The sequence below is a fragment of the Euleptes europaea genome, chromosome 18 (genome assembly GCF_029931775.1).
Source record: "Euleptes europaea isolate rEulEur1 chromosome 18, rEulEur1.hap1, whole genome shotgun sequence".
In the NCBI taxonomy this organism is placed as follows: domain Eukaryota; kingdom Metazoa; phylum Chordata; class Lepidosauria; order Squamata; family Sphaerodactylidae; genus Euleptes; species Euleptes europaea.
The window spans coordinates 35,836,239-35,853,166 of NC_079329.1; the positions used below are offsets into that span (position 1 = coordinate 35,836,239).

General features: G+C 48.7%; 1 protein-coding gene across 1 annotated transcript in view; it reads left to right on the forward strand.

Moving 5' to 3' along the window:
* Positions 1 to 16,928, forward strand: part of GRB7 (growth factor receptor bound protein 7) — a 91,238-nt gene that overhangs the window by 45,998 nt on the left and 28,312 nt on the right. The window contains exon 4 of the mRNA XM_056863050.1: positions 15,253 to 15,409. Within this exon, the coding sequence (XP_056719028.1) occupies positions 15,253 to 15,409 (157 nt within the window). The remainder of the gene's footprint in view (positions 1 to 15,252; positions 15,410 to 16,928) is intronic.

A 16,928-nucleotide genomic window follows, 5' to 3' on the forward strand; every position in this document is an offset into this window, starting at 1 on the left:
ATTCTCTCATTGCGCAGGCCTCCCTTTCTCCAACAGTCAAACTTGACCTGACGGGGGAAGGACCCATTTGTATACTGCTGCACCTGCCCAGATAGGATTGCCAACCTCCAGGTACCAGCAGAAGATCTCCTGCTATTACAACTGATCTCCAGCCGACAGAGATCAGTTCACCTGGAGAAAATAGCCGCTTTGCCAATTGGACTTTATGGCATCGAAGTCCCTCCCCTCCCCAAACCATGCCCTCCTCAGGCTCTGCCCCAAAAAATTCCCGCCAGTGGTGAAGAGGGACCTAGCAACCCTGACAACAGATGATGCAGGCAGGTGAGGGGAGCCAAACCCCCTTCCCCATACCTTATCACATGGGTCCCCAATGTGGTGCACCAACACTTTTCCTGGCACCCACGAAGTGTTTTTAGAAAGTGGGCGAGGCCAGGTAGGGGTTTCGCTCAGCAGGGTTTCTGAGTGAGCACTGAAGACTTGATCGGCTGGGCAGATCTTTAAATATGTTGCTTTGGCAACAGCTGCCACCACAACACAAGGATCTTCGCTGTGTGACTGTAGTTATGCTGCGGCAACCAACTTTGTGGCAGCCAGTCTGCTGCTGTGCCCGTCACACGGTATCAGGATTCCAAAGGTGCCAACAGGCTGAAAAAGGTTGGGTCCCCCTGCCTTGTTGCTTCAAGTACTTTCATGCCCCACCCTAATTCCCATCTGGTGTTGGCTTGACCTAATTTGGAGCAGGACTGCAGCCCGTGGGGAGACAGAGCTAAAACGTCCCCCTTCCTGAAACATTTTCCCAACCTGAAATGGTCCAAGGGAGCTGCTAATTTCTTCCTTGGGGAAACTTACATATAGTCCATCAGTACATGCAAGTTTCCCCGGTGGGGCTAATAGCAGCTCCCTGGGTAGAAGAAGAAGAGTTGGTTTTTATACCCCACTTTTCTCTACCATAAGGAGTCTCAAAGAAGAAGAAGGGTTGGTTTTTATATGCTGACTTTCTCTACCACTTAAGGGAGACTCAAACCGGCTTACAATCACCTTCCCTTCCCCTCCCCACAACAGACACCCTGCGAGGTAGGTGGGGCTGAGAGAGCTCTTAGAGAGCTGTGACTAGCCCAAGGTCACCCAGCTGGCTTCATGCGGAGGAGTAGGGAAACAAATCCAGTTCACCAGATTAGCCTTCGCTGCTCATGTGGAAGAGTGGGAAATCAAACCCGGTTCTCCAGATCAGAGTCCATCGCTCCAAACCACCGCTCTTAACCACCACACCATTCTGGCTCTCAAAGTGGCTTACAATCGCCTTCCCTTGCCCTCCCCACAACAGACATCTTGTGAGTAGGGTTGCCAGCTCCAGGTTGGGAAATACCTGGAGATTTTTGGGGCGGAGCCTGAGGAGCTGGGGTTTGGGAGGGGAGGGACTTCAATGCCATAGAGTCCAATTATCATAGCAGCCATTTTCTCCAGGTGAACTGATCTCTATCGGCTGGAGATTAGGTGTAATAGCAGGAGATCTCCTGGAGTTCTAGTGCCTGGAGGTTGTGCAAGAGAATAGTAGCAGGTTCTGTGCTGAATGGAACAAAAATGTTCTCATGCAGTCAGTGTTGAACCCTGAGGAAGACTAACACCGAAACAGAGCGATTACCGGATCCCTGTCTATCATTATTGAGGGGTTCTTATTCTTCTTATATATGTGGCTTGAAGTCATCTGTGTGGACTATTAATATTACCACGGAAATTTTGGATTCCTTTCATGGACAGAATTTACTACATGATATACCCTGTGATGTAACAGGCATTGTTTTGGACTCACAAATTTTGCACCTCATTACTTGTTTATTTCATTGTTAGTATAGATTTGTGACTTTTGCGTCTATTATTGTTTTTTAAATTCTTATTGTAAAGCCAGTGCTGCTGGTTATTCTCTTGCACAATTCCTTATTACAGTAGGTTAATAGTTTCTAAGTGTTCTAGTACCTGGAGGTTGGCAACCCTACTTGTGAGGTAGGTGGGGCTGAGAGAGTTCAGAGAGAACTGTGACTGGCCCAAGGTCACCCAGCAAGCTGCACGTGGAGGACTGGGGGATTGAACCCAGTTCTCCAGTTTAGAGTCCACCACTCTTAACCACCACACCATGCTGGAAGATAGGACAAATGCTGCTGGTGTGAAGGCTGTCTCCCCACACACCGCAGTCCCAATCCAAACTGGGCCTCCGTGGGAACAAAGTTGTGCCTCTTTCTTCTGAGGGCTGCTTCCTTTATTTCAGGGTTCCTGCTAGATTTTTACAAAACAGCAGTATGGGAAACCATCATCTAGTCGCAGCCGTTAAGACAGACTGTGTTTTGCAAACCAGATAGTGACAATAATGATTGCAATAATAAAATAATTGAAATGATATAGCCTCCTCTGCCCCCATCTTCACCAGCGCCAGCTGGTGCCCCCTGAACATACTGAAAGACAACATAACAGTTGGTGTTTCATATCAGACAATAGGGAGACCTGCAAGGATTCTGGGGATGAGGGTAGGGAAATCTCATTTTCTCCCTCCTCCCCATTGCTGACTCAGGCTTGCACACACACCCTTCCTTTTTCTTGCTAGCCACCGCTAGTTTTTGCAAACTAAATAGGGTTGCCAATCTCCAGGTGGCACCTGAAGATCTCCCACTATTGCAATTGATCTTTCGATGACCAAGATCAGTTCCCCTGGAGGAAATGGCTTCTTTGGAGGGTGGGCTCTATGGCCTTGTACCCTGCTGAGATCACTTCCCTCCCCACACCTGCCCTCCCAAGGCTCCACCTCCCAAATCTCTAGGTATTTCCCAACCCAAAGCTGGCAAGCCTTATACTAAATGCCACCTGAACCCCAGTGCTTTGGTTTTTATGACATCTGTACATGTTCGGACATCACTACTAACTTAGGTGTTTAATACCCCAAATGAGATTTTATTTTTAAAATATGATTTTTCTCCAAACTTGGCGGTTCTCTTGGGTTTACAAACTCCTGAATGACCATCAGGGCATGGATGTGCCTATTTACATAGGAGCTAGCCCTTAATGATTAGACATAGCAATAGTAAAAAAAAAATTATAGGGATAGAAAGGAATGGGGAAATAGGTGGGGACTTAAAAAAAAAAAAAGCACCTGTTGAATGAAAATGTTTTGCGGAACTTTACTGATTCTCACAACAATATTCCGCTAAGGCAGGGGTGGGGAACCTTTTTCCTGCCAAGGGCCATTTGCACATTTATAACATCATTCGGGGGCCATTCTAGGTGTAGATCTCCTGGTGGGGGGAGAGAGGCTAGGGTTGCCAGGTCTCCGGCCACCACCTGGAGATTGGCAACCTCAGGGGAGGCCATGCAAAGAAGGCCTGGAGGGTGCCCCCGCTCCCCCCTCCCAGGCGGGAGGGCAGCCAGCGGTGGGCCCGAGCAAACGAGGCGCCAGGGGGGCACAGCCCGCAGTCGATCGGCAAGGGAGGAAGGAAGGAAAACAGAGAAAGAGGAAAAGGGAGAGAGGGAGAAAGAAATGGAAAGGGGGAGAAAGAAAAGGACGGAGGGAGACAGACAATGAAAGAGACAGAAAGAGAGGGAGAAAAGCCTTCCCTCCCCCCCCCCACACCTGCCGGCCCCACGCAACCTGGCCCCAGGCTCCATGCCCCCCCCCAGAGTCCACAATCGGCTCCTGCGCGCATGCTCTGCCGCCGGGAGCCACGGGCCTCTTTCCTCCCCTCCCTCTAGCTGTTCAATAGCCAACAGGCAGCAAGAGGGGCTTACAGTGTGCCCTGGCGTTCCTGCACACTGCGGCTATAGGGGAAAGCGTCCCTCCCCCTCCTCTCGCCGACCAACAGCCGTCAGTCGGCGAGAGGAGGTCCAAAGGGTGCCGCAGCGCCCCTGCAAGCCGTGGCCCCCGGAACACCCTCAGGGAGGGCTGCCCTGCACCGCGCCTTCGCGGCAGGGCTCCGGAGCTCCCGAGGGCCACAAAAAATGTCCTCGGGGGCCGCATACGGCCCCCTGGCCTGAGGTTCCCCATCCCTGCGCTAAGGAATGCAATGCCCTTCTTAACCCAGTAGGGGTCCTTGAAAGGTTATCTGCATACCTCAGTAATGAAATGTGTTTGTCCACTAATTTTGGAGGGTGAAAATCCATATTCCCAAGACAAGTTGTTATGTCATTAATATAAAAAATAAACAGTTGAGGTGCTAATAAACCCACTACTAGCAATGGCACTGATGATGAAGATTGGATTAATCCAAGAGAAAAAGGAACTTTTACTGTGCAGCAAATGGACTGGATAGAAGGGGAAATACAATTATCAATAGGGGAAGAGCATAGAGAGAGACTCTGCAGTCAAAAATGAGTGCATCTTTAATGATACAACAGGCCAATTGGACTTGATCTCAACGGAATGACTATCGCAGCTATCCCTGAAAATAAATAAATCTAATAGCCAAGAACTATTCCTGCTGTCATGGAACGTCATGGGATGGGCACATAGAGTAAAGGATGCAGATACTTGTACATTTATATCTAGATTCGACTTAATCATGATACAGGAAACCTGGATGTTAGATTTGCCTGCATATGATGGATATAAGTCTTTTGTTTTGAATGCAGAACCATCAGTACATGGGAGGGCTAAGGGGGGCGGGGGGGGGGAGGTTAGGCATTTTAATATCAACAGCCTTAATGGTCAAAGTAGTAACATTCCCTCCCCTCTCTCATTTGGCTCTAGCATTAATGTTGCATTTTCAAAAAGCTGTATACTTGGTTATAAATGTCTATATGCCACCAGCAAAAACAAAAGCCCATGTGGAGGAAGATTGGATAGGCCTTGAAAACATTATATGGCAATTGAGGAATAGTTATCCAACAGCATATATTATAGCAGGGGGTGATTTCAGTGCTAGATTAAGCCCTGATGACAATACATTATATGCTAAATATAAGACATGTCCACCAGATACTGGAAACCTAGATTTGCCTTATATGAGAAAATTTAAGGACTCTAAATGTAACTGTGCAGGTTACCTCTTAGCACAAATTACTTGTCAGCTTGATCTTTGTATTTTGAATGGTGCTGTCCCTGGGGATCATCCAGCGGAATATACATGCTGGATGGGGGATAGGATGAGCACTATTGATTATATCATGGTGTCAAAATTTTTTGCTCAATTCGTTGATTCATTTGAGGTTTCCTCGTATTATGACAGTGATCATTTACCTCTTAACTTAAAATTTCATTACCCATTGATTCAGCCACGTATGGCTGAGAGATATATAGATTTAACAGAAGACGTTACCAAGTATAGGCGTCCAATATGGAATGCCAAGATGATCAGGATCACGGAGGATCTGTATAATATGAATGTCATACAAGATACTCTAAGGAGTTTTTTGAATGCAGACAATCCGGATAGCTGTTACAATGGTTATGAGCAGATGACCACCCGAATATTTACTAGCATAAATATAAATAATAAAAGCCTGTTAAATAACCGGAATAATAATTCAAAACAATGGTTTGATAAAGAATGCAGAATAGCAAAGTGAGCACTTAGGGAGCAGTATGCCAAATACAGGAATGATCCAAGTATATCATCACTGAGAGATCTGAAGGTACAGAAACTCCAATACAAAACACTTACAGACATAAAAGGAAGGAAGACATAGCTAAAGCATGGGAACAGTTTAGGCAAGCTACTAAGACTAGCTACTAAGACAAAATCTCCAATTTTGGAGATTGGTGTCAGATTATCCTAAAAGAACTTACTCTTCCTTGACAAGCTTACCAGAAATATGTGAGACACATTTTAAGGAACTCTATGAATCCCTAGCCTTGGAGGATTCACATTTAGGAAATGCTGATAATATTGATAATATTCCAATATGGCCACCAATTGAACAATCAGAGATAAGAAACCTCATAGGATCCTTGAGGTTAGGGAAGGCACCAGGAATAGATTTAATGCCTCCAGATTTAATCAAGAGGAACATTGATTGGTGGGCCCCAGTTTTGACTACCTTATTTACAACAATAGATAAAACTGGATCCCAAAAGGGTGGGAGGTAGCAATAGTAGCTCCCATATATAAGAAGGTTAATAAAAATGATCCAGCTAACTATAGGCTGATAAGTTTATTAAGTGTAGTAAGTAAGCTGTATGCGAAACACCTGCAGTGGAAGCTTAAGGAATGGATAGAACAAGATAAATATTTAGCAGAAGAGCAAGGAGGGTTTAGAGAGGGGAGATCGACCATAGATCAGTGTGCAATGTTAGACCATCTAATAGCCAAATATTCTTCTAACCCCATTGTATCCTTGTATGCTGCCTTTAAAGATTTCAAATCTGCCTTTGACTCAATCTCAAGACCTATACTTTGAGAAAAACTAGGGAAGACATCTATAGATAAACGACTCCTTTTCCTAATCCGTGCTTTGTATCAAAATACAACCATTAGGGTAAAGTGTAACTCGCAGGGTCATTTTACAGACCCCATAAAAATAGAGAAGGGGGTCAAACAGGGCTTACAATCACCTTCCTTTCCCCTCCCCACCACAGACACCCTGTGAGGTAGGTGGGGCTGCGAGAACTGTGACTGGCCCAAGGTCACCCAGCTGGCTTCATGTGTAGGAATGGGGAAACCAACCCGGTTCTCCAGATTAACGTCCGCCGCTGTTGTGGAGGAGCGGGGACTCAAATCTGGTTCTCCAGACCGCTCCAAACCACCACTCTTAACCACTACACCACGCTGGCTCCCTGGAGAAAATGGGTGCTTTGGAGGGTGGATTCTGTGGCATTGTACCCCACTGAGGTCCCTGTCCTCCCCAGGCTCTACCCCCAAATCTCCAGGAGTTTCCCAACCAGGAGCTGGCAACCCTACCCCCCCACCCCGTCCCCTGCCAGTGGCCAGGGGAGACTTGGCAAACCAAGCAATGGATGAACCCTGCTTGGGGCAGCAGAATGCCGGTTGCGTGCCTGCAAAAGCAGAGGAGAGGGGAAGCCGCTCCTGGTTCCAACCGTGCACATCTGCACAAAGAACAGATCAGACAGGAGCGCCCGTGAGAAACAGTTGCCCCCAACACCGTTCCTTTCATCTCTTATGGGGAAGAGGTTACTAACCCCCCAGCCTCCTAATCTTGAGAAGGGGGATGATTATGGGCCTCTTCTAGGAAAAGTCCTTCTCCGTCAGCCTGTCTGGCACTTTGAAGCTGTTAGAACTCCCTGCCAGTTTCTAGCTTTGCTGGCAGCCCAGACTAGAGATTACCATGAAGGTGTTTACGTGAAGTATGACAGTGAGACCCCGTCTTTCCCTTTCATCTGGGGCAGGGTGGGAGGGCTGCTGAGAGGCTGACGGTCTAATCTGTCCCCTGGGATTTGAGCCAGGGTGGCGGCTGCTATTCTGGGAGCCGCTTTTTAAGAGGCCAATGACTTTCCCACACTTCCCCCACCGCCCCTCCAGCGTATCCGGTTTCCCTCCCAATGATGCACCAAGGATGGAAAGAGCTGACTCAAGTTTTGGCCCTGCGTACATGTGAACAGCCTTCCAATTAAGGTTGGCAACCTCCAGGAGGTGACTGGAGATCTCCTGGGATTACAACTGATCGCCAGGCAACAGAGATCAGTTCACCGGGGGAAAATGGCTGCTTTGGAGGGTGAACTCTGTGGCATTATATCAAGAAGGAGAAGGAGGAGGAGGAGGAGTTGGTTTTTATATGCTGACTTTGTCTACCACTTAAGGCAGAATCAAACCGGCTTACAATCACCTTCCCTTTCCCGCCCCACAAGAGACACTCTGGGAGGTAGGTGGGGCTGAGAGAGGTCACCCAGCTGGCTTCATGTGTAGGAATGGGGAAACCAACCTGGTTCACCAGATTAGCGTCTGCCGCTCATGTGGAGGAGTGGGGAATCGAACCCGGTTCTCCAGATCAGAGTCCACCGCTCCAAACTACCACTCTTAACCACTACACCACGCTGGCTCTCCCTTCTTTCCCCAAATCACACCCTGCTCAAGCTCCACTCCCAAAATCTCCAGGTATTTCCCAAGCCGGAGCTGGCAACCCTACCTCCAATGGCTGGGTTTCTCCAGAGCTGCTGGCACTGACAGCAGGGCTGTCTTAGTTTTGGGGATGCTACTGGGTTGGGGCACTACTGTCTAGGGTTGCCAGGTCCCTCTTGGCAACTGGTGGGAACTTTAGGAAGGTGGGTTCAAGGAAGGTGATCAGAGTCCCCTGCGCAATGACGTCACATCGGTTTGACGTGGAAACACCAGCATCGCACTGGGAGGGACGTTCTAGCACTTGCCCCAGACTCTAGGCTTTCCATAGAGTTTTTGGGGAGAGTGCTAGAGTACCCCCTCGGTGCGATGACGTCGTGTCAATCCAGAAGTGACGGCATTGCTCAGGGGATGCTGGTTGCTCCCCCTCTTCTGCCGGCCTGCTTCCTCCCACCGACCTGCTTAGTGTCGGTGGGCAGCGGCTCAAGTTGGAGAGCAATTGCCCACCATTAGCAGGCACTTGGGAACCCTAGCTCTGTCATACCCACAAACTGCTTTCCCCAGGAGAAGTGTGGTTGGCATTCGGCTTGCTGCCCACCCCACCTGAGGCAGCCCACCAGCTGTGGATGACAGCAGATCAGGGGCTCGGAAAACCTCTGTTTCCGTCACCTGCTTGGGGTGGTTGTTGAGCACCAGCGAGGCTGCGATAGATGGTTGACAGGCTGCCTTTGGCTTGGAGCATTGCATTGGTGTATATGACCGGCCTACCTTAGGGTTGCCAACCTCCAGGTGGCACCTGGAGATCTCCTGCTATTACAACTGATCTCCAGCTGATACAGATCAGTTCACCTGGACAAAACGGCTGCTTTCCGAGGGTGGACTGTATGGCATTATATCCTGCTGAAGTCCTTCCCCTCCCCAAACCCCGTCCTCCCCAGGATCTACCCTCAAATTTCCAGGTATTTCCCAATCCAGAGCTGGCAATCCCAGGCTCCTCTTCCTTCAAAACTCACCTAGTGGGGGAAACCTTTCCTCTGACACTCCCCCCTGCTTCCCCTGCTGAAACAAAGCACAAGTCTGCACACTGGGTTGCATTTCTCCCACCCTCTTCTGCATCTAGATGATCATCACAAGGAAGGAGCCCACTCCCCCCACCTCTGTTACTCTGTAAAGCACTCAGTATTCTGTTCAGCGTGAGCCAGTGTGGTGTAGTGGTTAAGAGCGGTGGTTTGGAGCGGTGGACTCTAATCTGGAGAACGGGGTTCAATTCCCCACTCCTCCACATGAGCGGCGGATGCTAACCTGGTGAACCACGTTGGTTTCCCCACTCCTGCACATGAAGCCAGCTGGGTGACCTTGGGCTAGTCACAGTTCTCTCCGAATTCTCTCAGCCCCATCTACCTCCCAGGGTGTCTGTTGCGGGGAGGGGAAGGAGACTGTAAGCCGGTTTTATTCTGCTTTAAGTGATAGAAAAAGTCAGCAAATAAAAACCAACTCTTCTTCTTCTTCTTCTTCTTCTTCTTCTTCTTCTTCTTCTTCTTCTTCTTCTTCTTCTAGTACAAATAAATAAACCGCTGGTTATGTGCATTAGAGATGGGGACGTGGTATGACACAGGCAACATGGGGGTGTTAAGCAGTGCAAATAGAAAGCAGAGAAGCAGGCTGTGAATTATCGGAGTATCTGACAGTGCATGCGTATGTGGGCATGGCGGTGTGTGTGTGTGGGGGGGGAGGCTAGTCCCAGGCTCTGTCCTGTCTTGTCTCTCAGCCTGCAGAGGTTCCTCCGGGACGTGGAGCTGGGCCGCTCGGGCCAGCAGAGTAAGTGAATCCAGCGCCGTCCAAAGTCCAGCTCTTCCCCTCTTCCCCCGCCAGCCCCTGCCCTTGATGGAAGCGGGCCAGTTCTAGGTAGCACCAGCTGCAGTTTGTGCCCCTCTTGGCCAGCCAGGTCAACCAAACCTTCCGTGACCTCCTTTTCTGGGAAGAGGTCCCTGGCTGCCTCTGGGATGCCTTTTCCCTGCCAGGTTGGGGTGTGGGTATGTGATCCTGTCGTTCTGCTCCTGGGTTGCAGAGTCAGGCATCTCATTCGAGTGTGGCCCCCAGCACAGCAGCATGCAGTGTCAGCATGCCATGGGACCGATTCACTCATTACAAAGTATGTTAGTTGGTGCTAGGGTCCTGTCCAGTGTCAGACAGGAGTTGTCTCTTCTCCTCACTTCCTACACAAGCAGTGCCCAATTCAGATCACACCTGTGGCGCATAGAAAGGTGTCTTTATCTTGCTTCCACCTTCCCCAATAGGAAAAATAATGTCCACCCCCCCAGCCCTTTCAAATGGACAGTGTTGTGAAGGAGAAGGCGAATAACACCTCTTGTTCACATGCATCACAGTCCAGATCCGAACTTCGTACTCTGCATGCAGGATAGGGTTGCCAGCTCTGGGTTGGGAAATACCTGGAGATTTTGGGGGTGGAACCTGAGGAGGGTGGGGTTTGGAGAGGGGAGGGACTTCAATTCCATAGAGTCCAATTGCTAAAGCGGCCATTTTCTGCAGGGGAACTGATCTCTGTCACTTGGAGATCAGTTGTAATAGTGGGAGATCTCCTGCCACCAGCTGGATGTTGGCTACCCTACTGCAGGAACTGAGGAGAACTCACAACACACATCTAACTGTAGCACAGGGTGGGGACCCCACATGTGTATTCCATAAGTTGTGCCTCAATGTATGCAGCGTGGTACCCACATAGGGTGCCAATCTCTGGCATGTCTGTGGTTCTGTTGTAAGCAAGCAAACTTGGTTTAGAGAAGTTGCTGCTGGCTCACTAGAGGGGAAAGTTTCTCTCTATAGGCTCCCAGGGGAGGGGCCGTGGCTCAGTGGTAGAGCATCTGCTTGGCATGCAGAAGGTCCCAGGTTCAATCCCCGGCATCTCCAGTTAAAGGGACTAGGCCAGTAGGTGATGTGAAAGACCTCTGCCTGAGACCCTGGGGAGCTGCTGCTGGTCTGAGTAGACAATACTGACTTTGATGGACCGAGGGTCTGATTCAGTGTAAGGCAGCTTCATGTGTTCATGTGTCTCAGATTTACTTCAGTTGAAATCCTGATTTCATAGGGCTGCCAGGGAACAGGAACAGGACGCTCAGTCTCCATCTAGGAGGCTTCACCCAGCCCCGTGCTCAACAGTAGGGTTACCAACAGCCTGGAGTAGAAAAGAAATATCTTCCCCTTTCAGAGAGGCTTAATGGGATGTTCTTTGCCAGGTGATGTTGTTTACCTCCATGCCATGAAAAGCGTCCATTGCCTCTTTCCACACGTGAACATGGAAGGACATTTTTTTCTTCAGGCCTGTTGGCAACCCTACGGAGATCAGAAGAAGAAGAGTTGTGTTTTATATGCCCACTTTCTCTTCCACTTAAGGGAAACCGGCTTGCAACCACCTTCCTTCCCCTCCCCTCTCCTGTGAGGTGGGTGGGGCTGAGGGAGCTCTAATAGAGCTGTAACTTGCCTGAAGTCACCCAGCTGGCTTTGTATGTAGGAGTGGGGAACCAAATCCAGTTCACCAGATTAGACTCCACCGCTCATGTGGAGGAGTGGGGAATCAAATCCGGTTCTCCAGATCTGAGTCTCCGCTCCAAACCACCGCTCTTAACCACTACACCATGCTGGCTGTTGCAGCTGGCATAACAATCTGGGAGGAAGGGGCACCGGAGAAGATGGACCACTTGAGAGCCCAAGCTGGTAACCTGCCCAGGTGTTGAAAAACCACTCAAGTCAACCATTCGATTGACCGAACTGGAGGCAGAAAAGGAATTCCGTTTCTTTATTCCTGCCTTGCCCTGATCTTGATACCCCCAGGCTAACCTAATCTTGTGAGATCTCAGAAGCTAAGCAGGGTTGCCCCAGCGAGTATTTGGATGGGAAACCTCCAAGGAATACCAGGGTCGAATAATAGAATCATAGAGTTGGAAGAGACCGCCAGGGTCATCTAGTCCAACCCCTGCACAATGCAGGAAAATCACAACTACCTTCCCCCCTACACCCCCAGTGACCCCTACTCCATGCCAAGAAAATGCCCAAGATGCCCTCCCCTCTCATCATCTGCTTAAGGTCATAGAATCAGTATTGCTGACAGATGGCTTGTATGCAGGCAATGGCAGAACCACCTCCAAACGTCTCTTGCCTTGAAAACCCCACTAGGGGTTGCCCATAAGTCAGATGTGACTTGACAGCAATGATGATGATGATAATGATGATGATAATCCTGCCTTGGTTCTAGACGGAGGGGGGACTTCGGTATCACCCTGATAATTTTTCATGCAGCCTGGTGGGTGGAGGGAGAAGAAAAATATGGTCTGGGAACCTAACCAAAATAATTCCAGTGCCTCAAATGAACTGGTGTGTGTATGTTGTGGCTGAGTGGAGGACAGTCAGGCCCTCTCCCCCCACCCCCCTTTGAAGGACCCACAACCTCTGTCAGGGCTTAATGTGAACCAGGGCCTAGCACCTAGGGTTGCCAACTTCCAGGTGGGGCCTGGAGATCTCTCGCTATTACAGGTTATCTCCAGGCAATAGAGATCTGTTCCCCTGGAGAAAATGGCTGCTTTGGAGGGTTGACTGTATAGCATTTTATCCTGATGAAGTGTCTCCCCTCCCCAAACACCCCACCCCCAGGGCTCCAACCCCAACATCTCCAAGTATTTCCCCACCTAGAACGAGCAACCCTACCAGCACCAAAGCCTGTTTCCAATGCCAGGCTAATGTGGAAATGATGGTGGCATCTGTGCATGTGCAGAGTACATTTTCCCCATACCATCAGGCAACCACAGGTAGAGCGGGCCTTAGCTGGCACCATCTCATTTAGGATATTTGGCACTGTCCCTCCGTCCCCTCGGTTGTCAGGCATTATCACACCAGCTTGGCTTGAATGGCCGGTTGGTTCCCTCTTGTGGACCTGTTGGGTCATAGCAGCATCCATATCGCAGGTGATGACGGAAACTTTGCAGGGTTTGCTGGGAGAGAGCTCTTCCGCAAATACAAAGCCATCGCTCGGTTTTGCAGATAGAGGGACTTGAGTGAGCAAAGAGGTCCTCAGGCTTCTTTGACCAAGCTGGGGAGAGTTTTCTTTGTGGAGATGCCCATCAAAAATGCCTATTCTGCAGAACCCAATCTTTTCTTTTTTGAGAAAGTTACTACCTTGCTGGATCAGGGGAATGCTGTACACATAGTTTATCTATATTTCAGTAAGGCTTTTGATAAGGTTCCCCATAATATTCTTGTTGACAAGTTGGGAAAATGTGGTTTAGATCCTATTTCTGTTAGGTGGGTCTGTAACTGGTTGACAGATCTCACCCAAAGAGTGCTTGTTAATGGTTCCTCATCTACTTGGAGAGGAGTGACTAGTGGAGTGCCTCAGGGATCTGTCCTGGGCCCTGTGTTGTTCAACATCTTTATAAATTATTTGGATGAAGGCATAGAGGGGATGCTTATTAAATTTGCAGATGATTCTAAATTGGGAGGGGTAGCAAATATGGTAGAAGACAGAGCCAGGATACAGGATGATCTTGACAGGTCGGAGAATTGGGCTAAAACTAATAAAATGCACTTCAACAAAGATAAATGTAAAGTTTTGCATTTAGGTAGGAAAAATCAAATGCATAATTATAGGATGGGGGAGACTCGTCTTAGCAGTTGTGTGTGCGAAAATGATCTCTGGGTCTTAGTAGACCAAACACTGAACATGAGTCAGCAGTGTAATGCAGAAGCTAAAAAGGCAAAAGCAATCTTGGGATGTACCACAGAAGTATAGTGTCCAGATCACGCAAAATGGTCTGCTTTGCTTTGGTTAGAACTCACCTAGAGTATTGTGTTCAGTTTGGGGCACTGCAATTTAAGAAGGATGTAGACAAGCTGGAACATGTCCAGAGGAGGGCAACAAAGATGGTGAGGGGACTGGAAACCAAGCCCTATGAGGAAAGGTTGAAGGAGCTGGGTATGTTTAGCCTGCAGAGGAGAAGACTGAGAGGGGATATGATAACCATCTTCAAGTGCTTGAAGGGCTGTCATACAGAGGAGGGTGCCAAGTTGTTTTCTGTTGTCCTGGAAGGTTGGACCAGAACCAACGGGTTGAAATTAAATCAAGAGAGTTTCCGTCTAGACATTAGAAAGAATTTTCTAACAGAGCGGTTCCTCGGTGGAACAGGCTTCCTAAGGAGGTGGTAAGCTCTCCTTCCCTGGAGGTTTTTAAGCAGAGGCTAGATGGCTGTCAGCAATGTTGATTCTATTACCTTAGGCAGATCATGAAAGGGAGGGCATCTTTGCCATCTTCTGGGCATGGAGTAGGGGTCCCTGTGTGTGTGTGTGTCGGGGGGAGGTAGTTCTGAATTTCCTGCATTGTGCCGGGGTTTGGACTGGATGACCCTGGTGGTCCGTTCCAACTCTATGATTCTAAGCGAGCTGTGACTCATGAAACTCAAACCTTGCCAGAAATTTTGTTAGTCTTTAAGTTGCTACTGGACTCTTGCTCTTTTCTAAAAACACCCATTGTTTGTAGTCTGGACTTGGAGGCCATCAAGAGATATCTGTGATTGACTGGATTAAGCCATACATTTAGAGTTTGAAACATTTTAAGAAACAATGTTTGGGCAGGGGGTTTAAGACAGATGAAGGGAAGGGAGTTACACAATGCATGATTATTATACAGAGTTTGCTACCCTAAGCTATGAACACATCAAGCTGCCTTATACTGAATGAGACCCTTGGTCCATCAAAGTCAGTATTGTCTACTCAGACCCCTCCAGGGTCTCAGGCAGAGAGGTCTTTCACATCACCTACTTGCCTAGTCCCTTTTAGGGCTGTGCATTCGGTAAAACCCGAACCGAAAAAATACTGAAAAAGAGCCATTTCAGTAAATTTCGGGTTCGGGTTTACTGAGTCCCTAAAGCTGGGGAGGATGGCAAAGCCGAATTTGCCATCCCCGAAAAAGCCAGATAAAAATCGGGATTGGCTTTCCTCGGCTCCTGGGGGGGCATTTTTGCAGGTAGAGCCCCCAAATTTGCAGAGTGGCTGCAAGGGACTCTCCTTGCAAGAACCCCCAAGTTCTTGCTCTGGTGCCCATGGGGAACCCTGCCTCAGATGGTTTGACCTGGCCAGGGCTCTTCTCAGTGGGTCTTCCATCACTTCGTTCTCAGAGGACCGAACCAGGCTTCAGCTCAGCCGATGCTTCAGCATCCTTCCGCTGTTCACCTCTCCCCGTCTTTTCTCCCTTCAGGTGGTGAAGGTCTACAGTGAAGATGGTACGTGCCGCTCACTGGAGGTCACAGCTGGTACCACGGCTCGCCATGTCTGTGAGATGCTGGTACAGAAGACCCATGCTTTGCATGACGACTGCTGGTCCCTAGTCGAGGTCTATCAGCACCTAGCTCTAGGTGAGGAGGGGAGAGAGGCCTCCGAATGGGGCTGGGGGGAGTGGGGGAGGGAATGATGTAAGTGTGTTGGAGGACAGAATCACAGAGTTTGTTTTTGCAGTGATTTAAATTTTTGTCTGCCCGCCTTTATCCCGAGCATCCCAGAGTTGCACAGGATCCTGTGGTTCATCTAACTCAACCCATTTTCAGCTAGTTGAGGCAGAATAACTTAAAAGACAGAGTCATTTAAAACAGACAGGGCAAAAGAGATATCAAAACAAATAAATAAATCAACTCCTCCATAGGGTTGCCAATAGGCTGGGGCGGGGGGAAATGCCCTGTCCCTTTAATAGAGGCTTAATGTAGAGGCCCCTGGGGAGGGGCTGTGGCTCTGTTGGACATGACAAGTGTCCCAGGTCCGGTCCCAGCATCTCCAGTTAAAAGGATCAGGTAGTGGGTGATGTGAAAGATCCCTGCCTGAGACCCTGGAGAGCCACTGACGGTCAGAGTAAACAATACTGACTTTGATGGACTGAGGGTCTGGTTCAGTATAAGGCATGTGTTCATATGTATGAAAATGCTCAGTGGAAGCTTTTCATGGCATGGAGGTAAATAAGATCCCATTCAACCTCTAGTAAAGAGGACAAGCATGGTGTAGAGGTTAAGGTGTCATACTAGAACCTGGGTAACCCAGGTTCAAATCCCCACTTGCACCATGGAAGCTGGCTGGGGGACCTTGGGCCAGTCACATACTCTCAGCCCTGACCCTGGCAAGTATTTGGATGGGATACCTCCAAGGAATACCAGGGTCAACCTTATAGAAGGACAAGCCCTGCTGAGCAAAAGCCAACATGGCTTCTGCAAAGGTAGGTCCTATCCCACTAACCTTTTAGAGTTTTTCTTTTTGAAAGCGTCAGTAAGCATGTGGACAGGAATGAGCCTGTGGACACTGTATATTTGGATTTCCAAAAGGCTTCTGACAAAGCCCCCCACCAAAGACTGCTAAGCAAACTTCATAGTCATGGGTAAGAGAACAAGTCCTATTATAGATTGAGAGCTGGCTAAAAAATAGAAAGCAGAGAGTAGGAATTAATGGTCAGTTCTCACAATGGAAGGATGTGAGCAGTGGGGTCTCTCAGGGATCTGTGTTGGGACAGGTGCTTTTCAACCTCTTCATCAGTGACCTGAAGCTGGGGGTGATCAGTGAGGTGGCCAAGTTTGCAGATGGCACCAAATTATTTAGGGTGCTTAAAACAGAAACAGATTATGAAGAGCACCAAAAGGATCTCTCCAAACTGGAGGAATGGGCATTAAATGGCAAATGAGACTCAATGTGAGCAAATGTAAAGTGATACATATTGGGACAAAATATCCCAACTTCACATATACACTGATGGGATCTGTGCTGGCAGCAACAGACCAAGAAAGGGATCTTGGGGTGGTAGTGGATAGCTTGATGAAAATGTCCACCCAGTGTGCAGCTGATGTGAAAAAGCAAATTGCATGCTGGCCATAATTAGACAAGGAATAGAGAATAAAA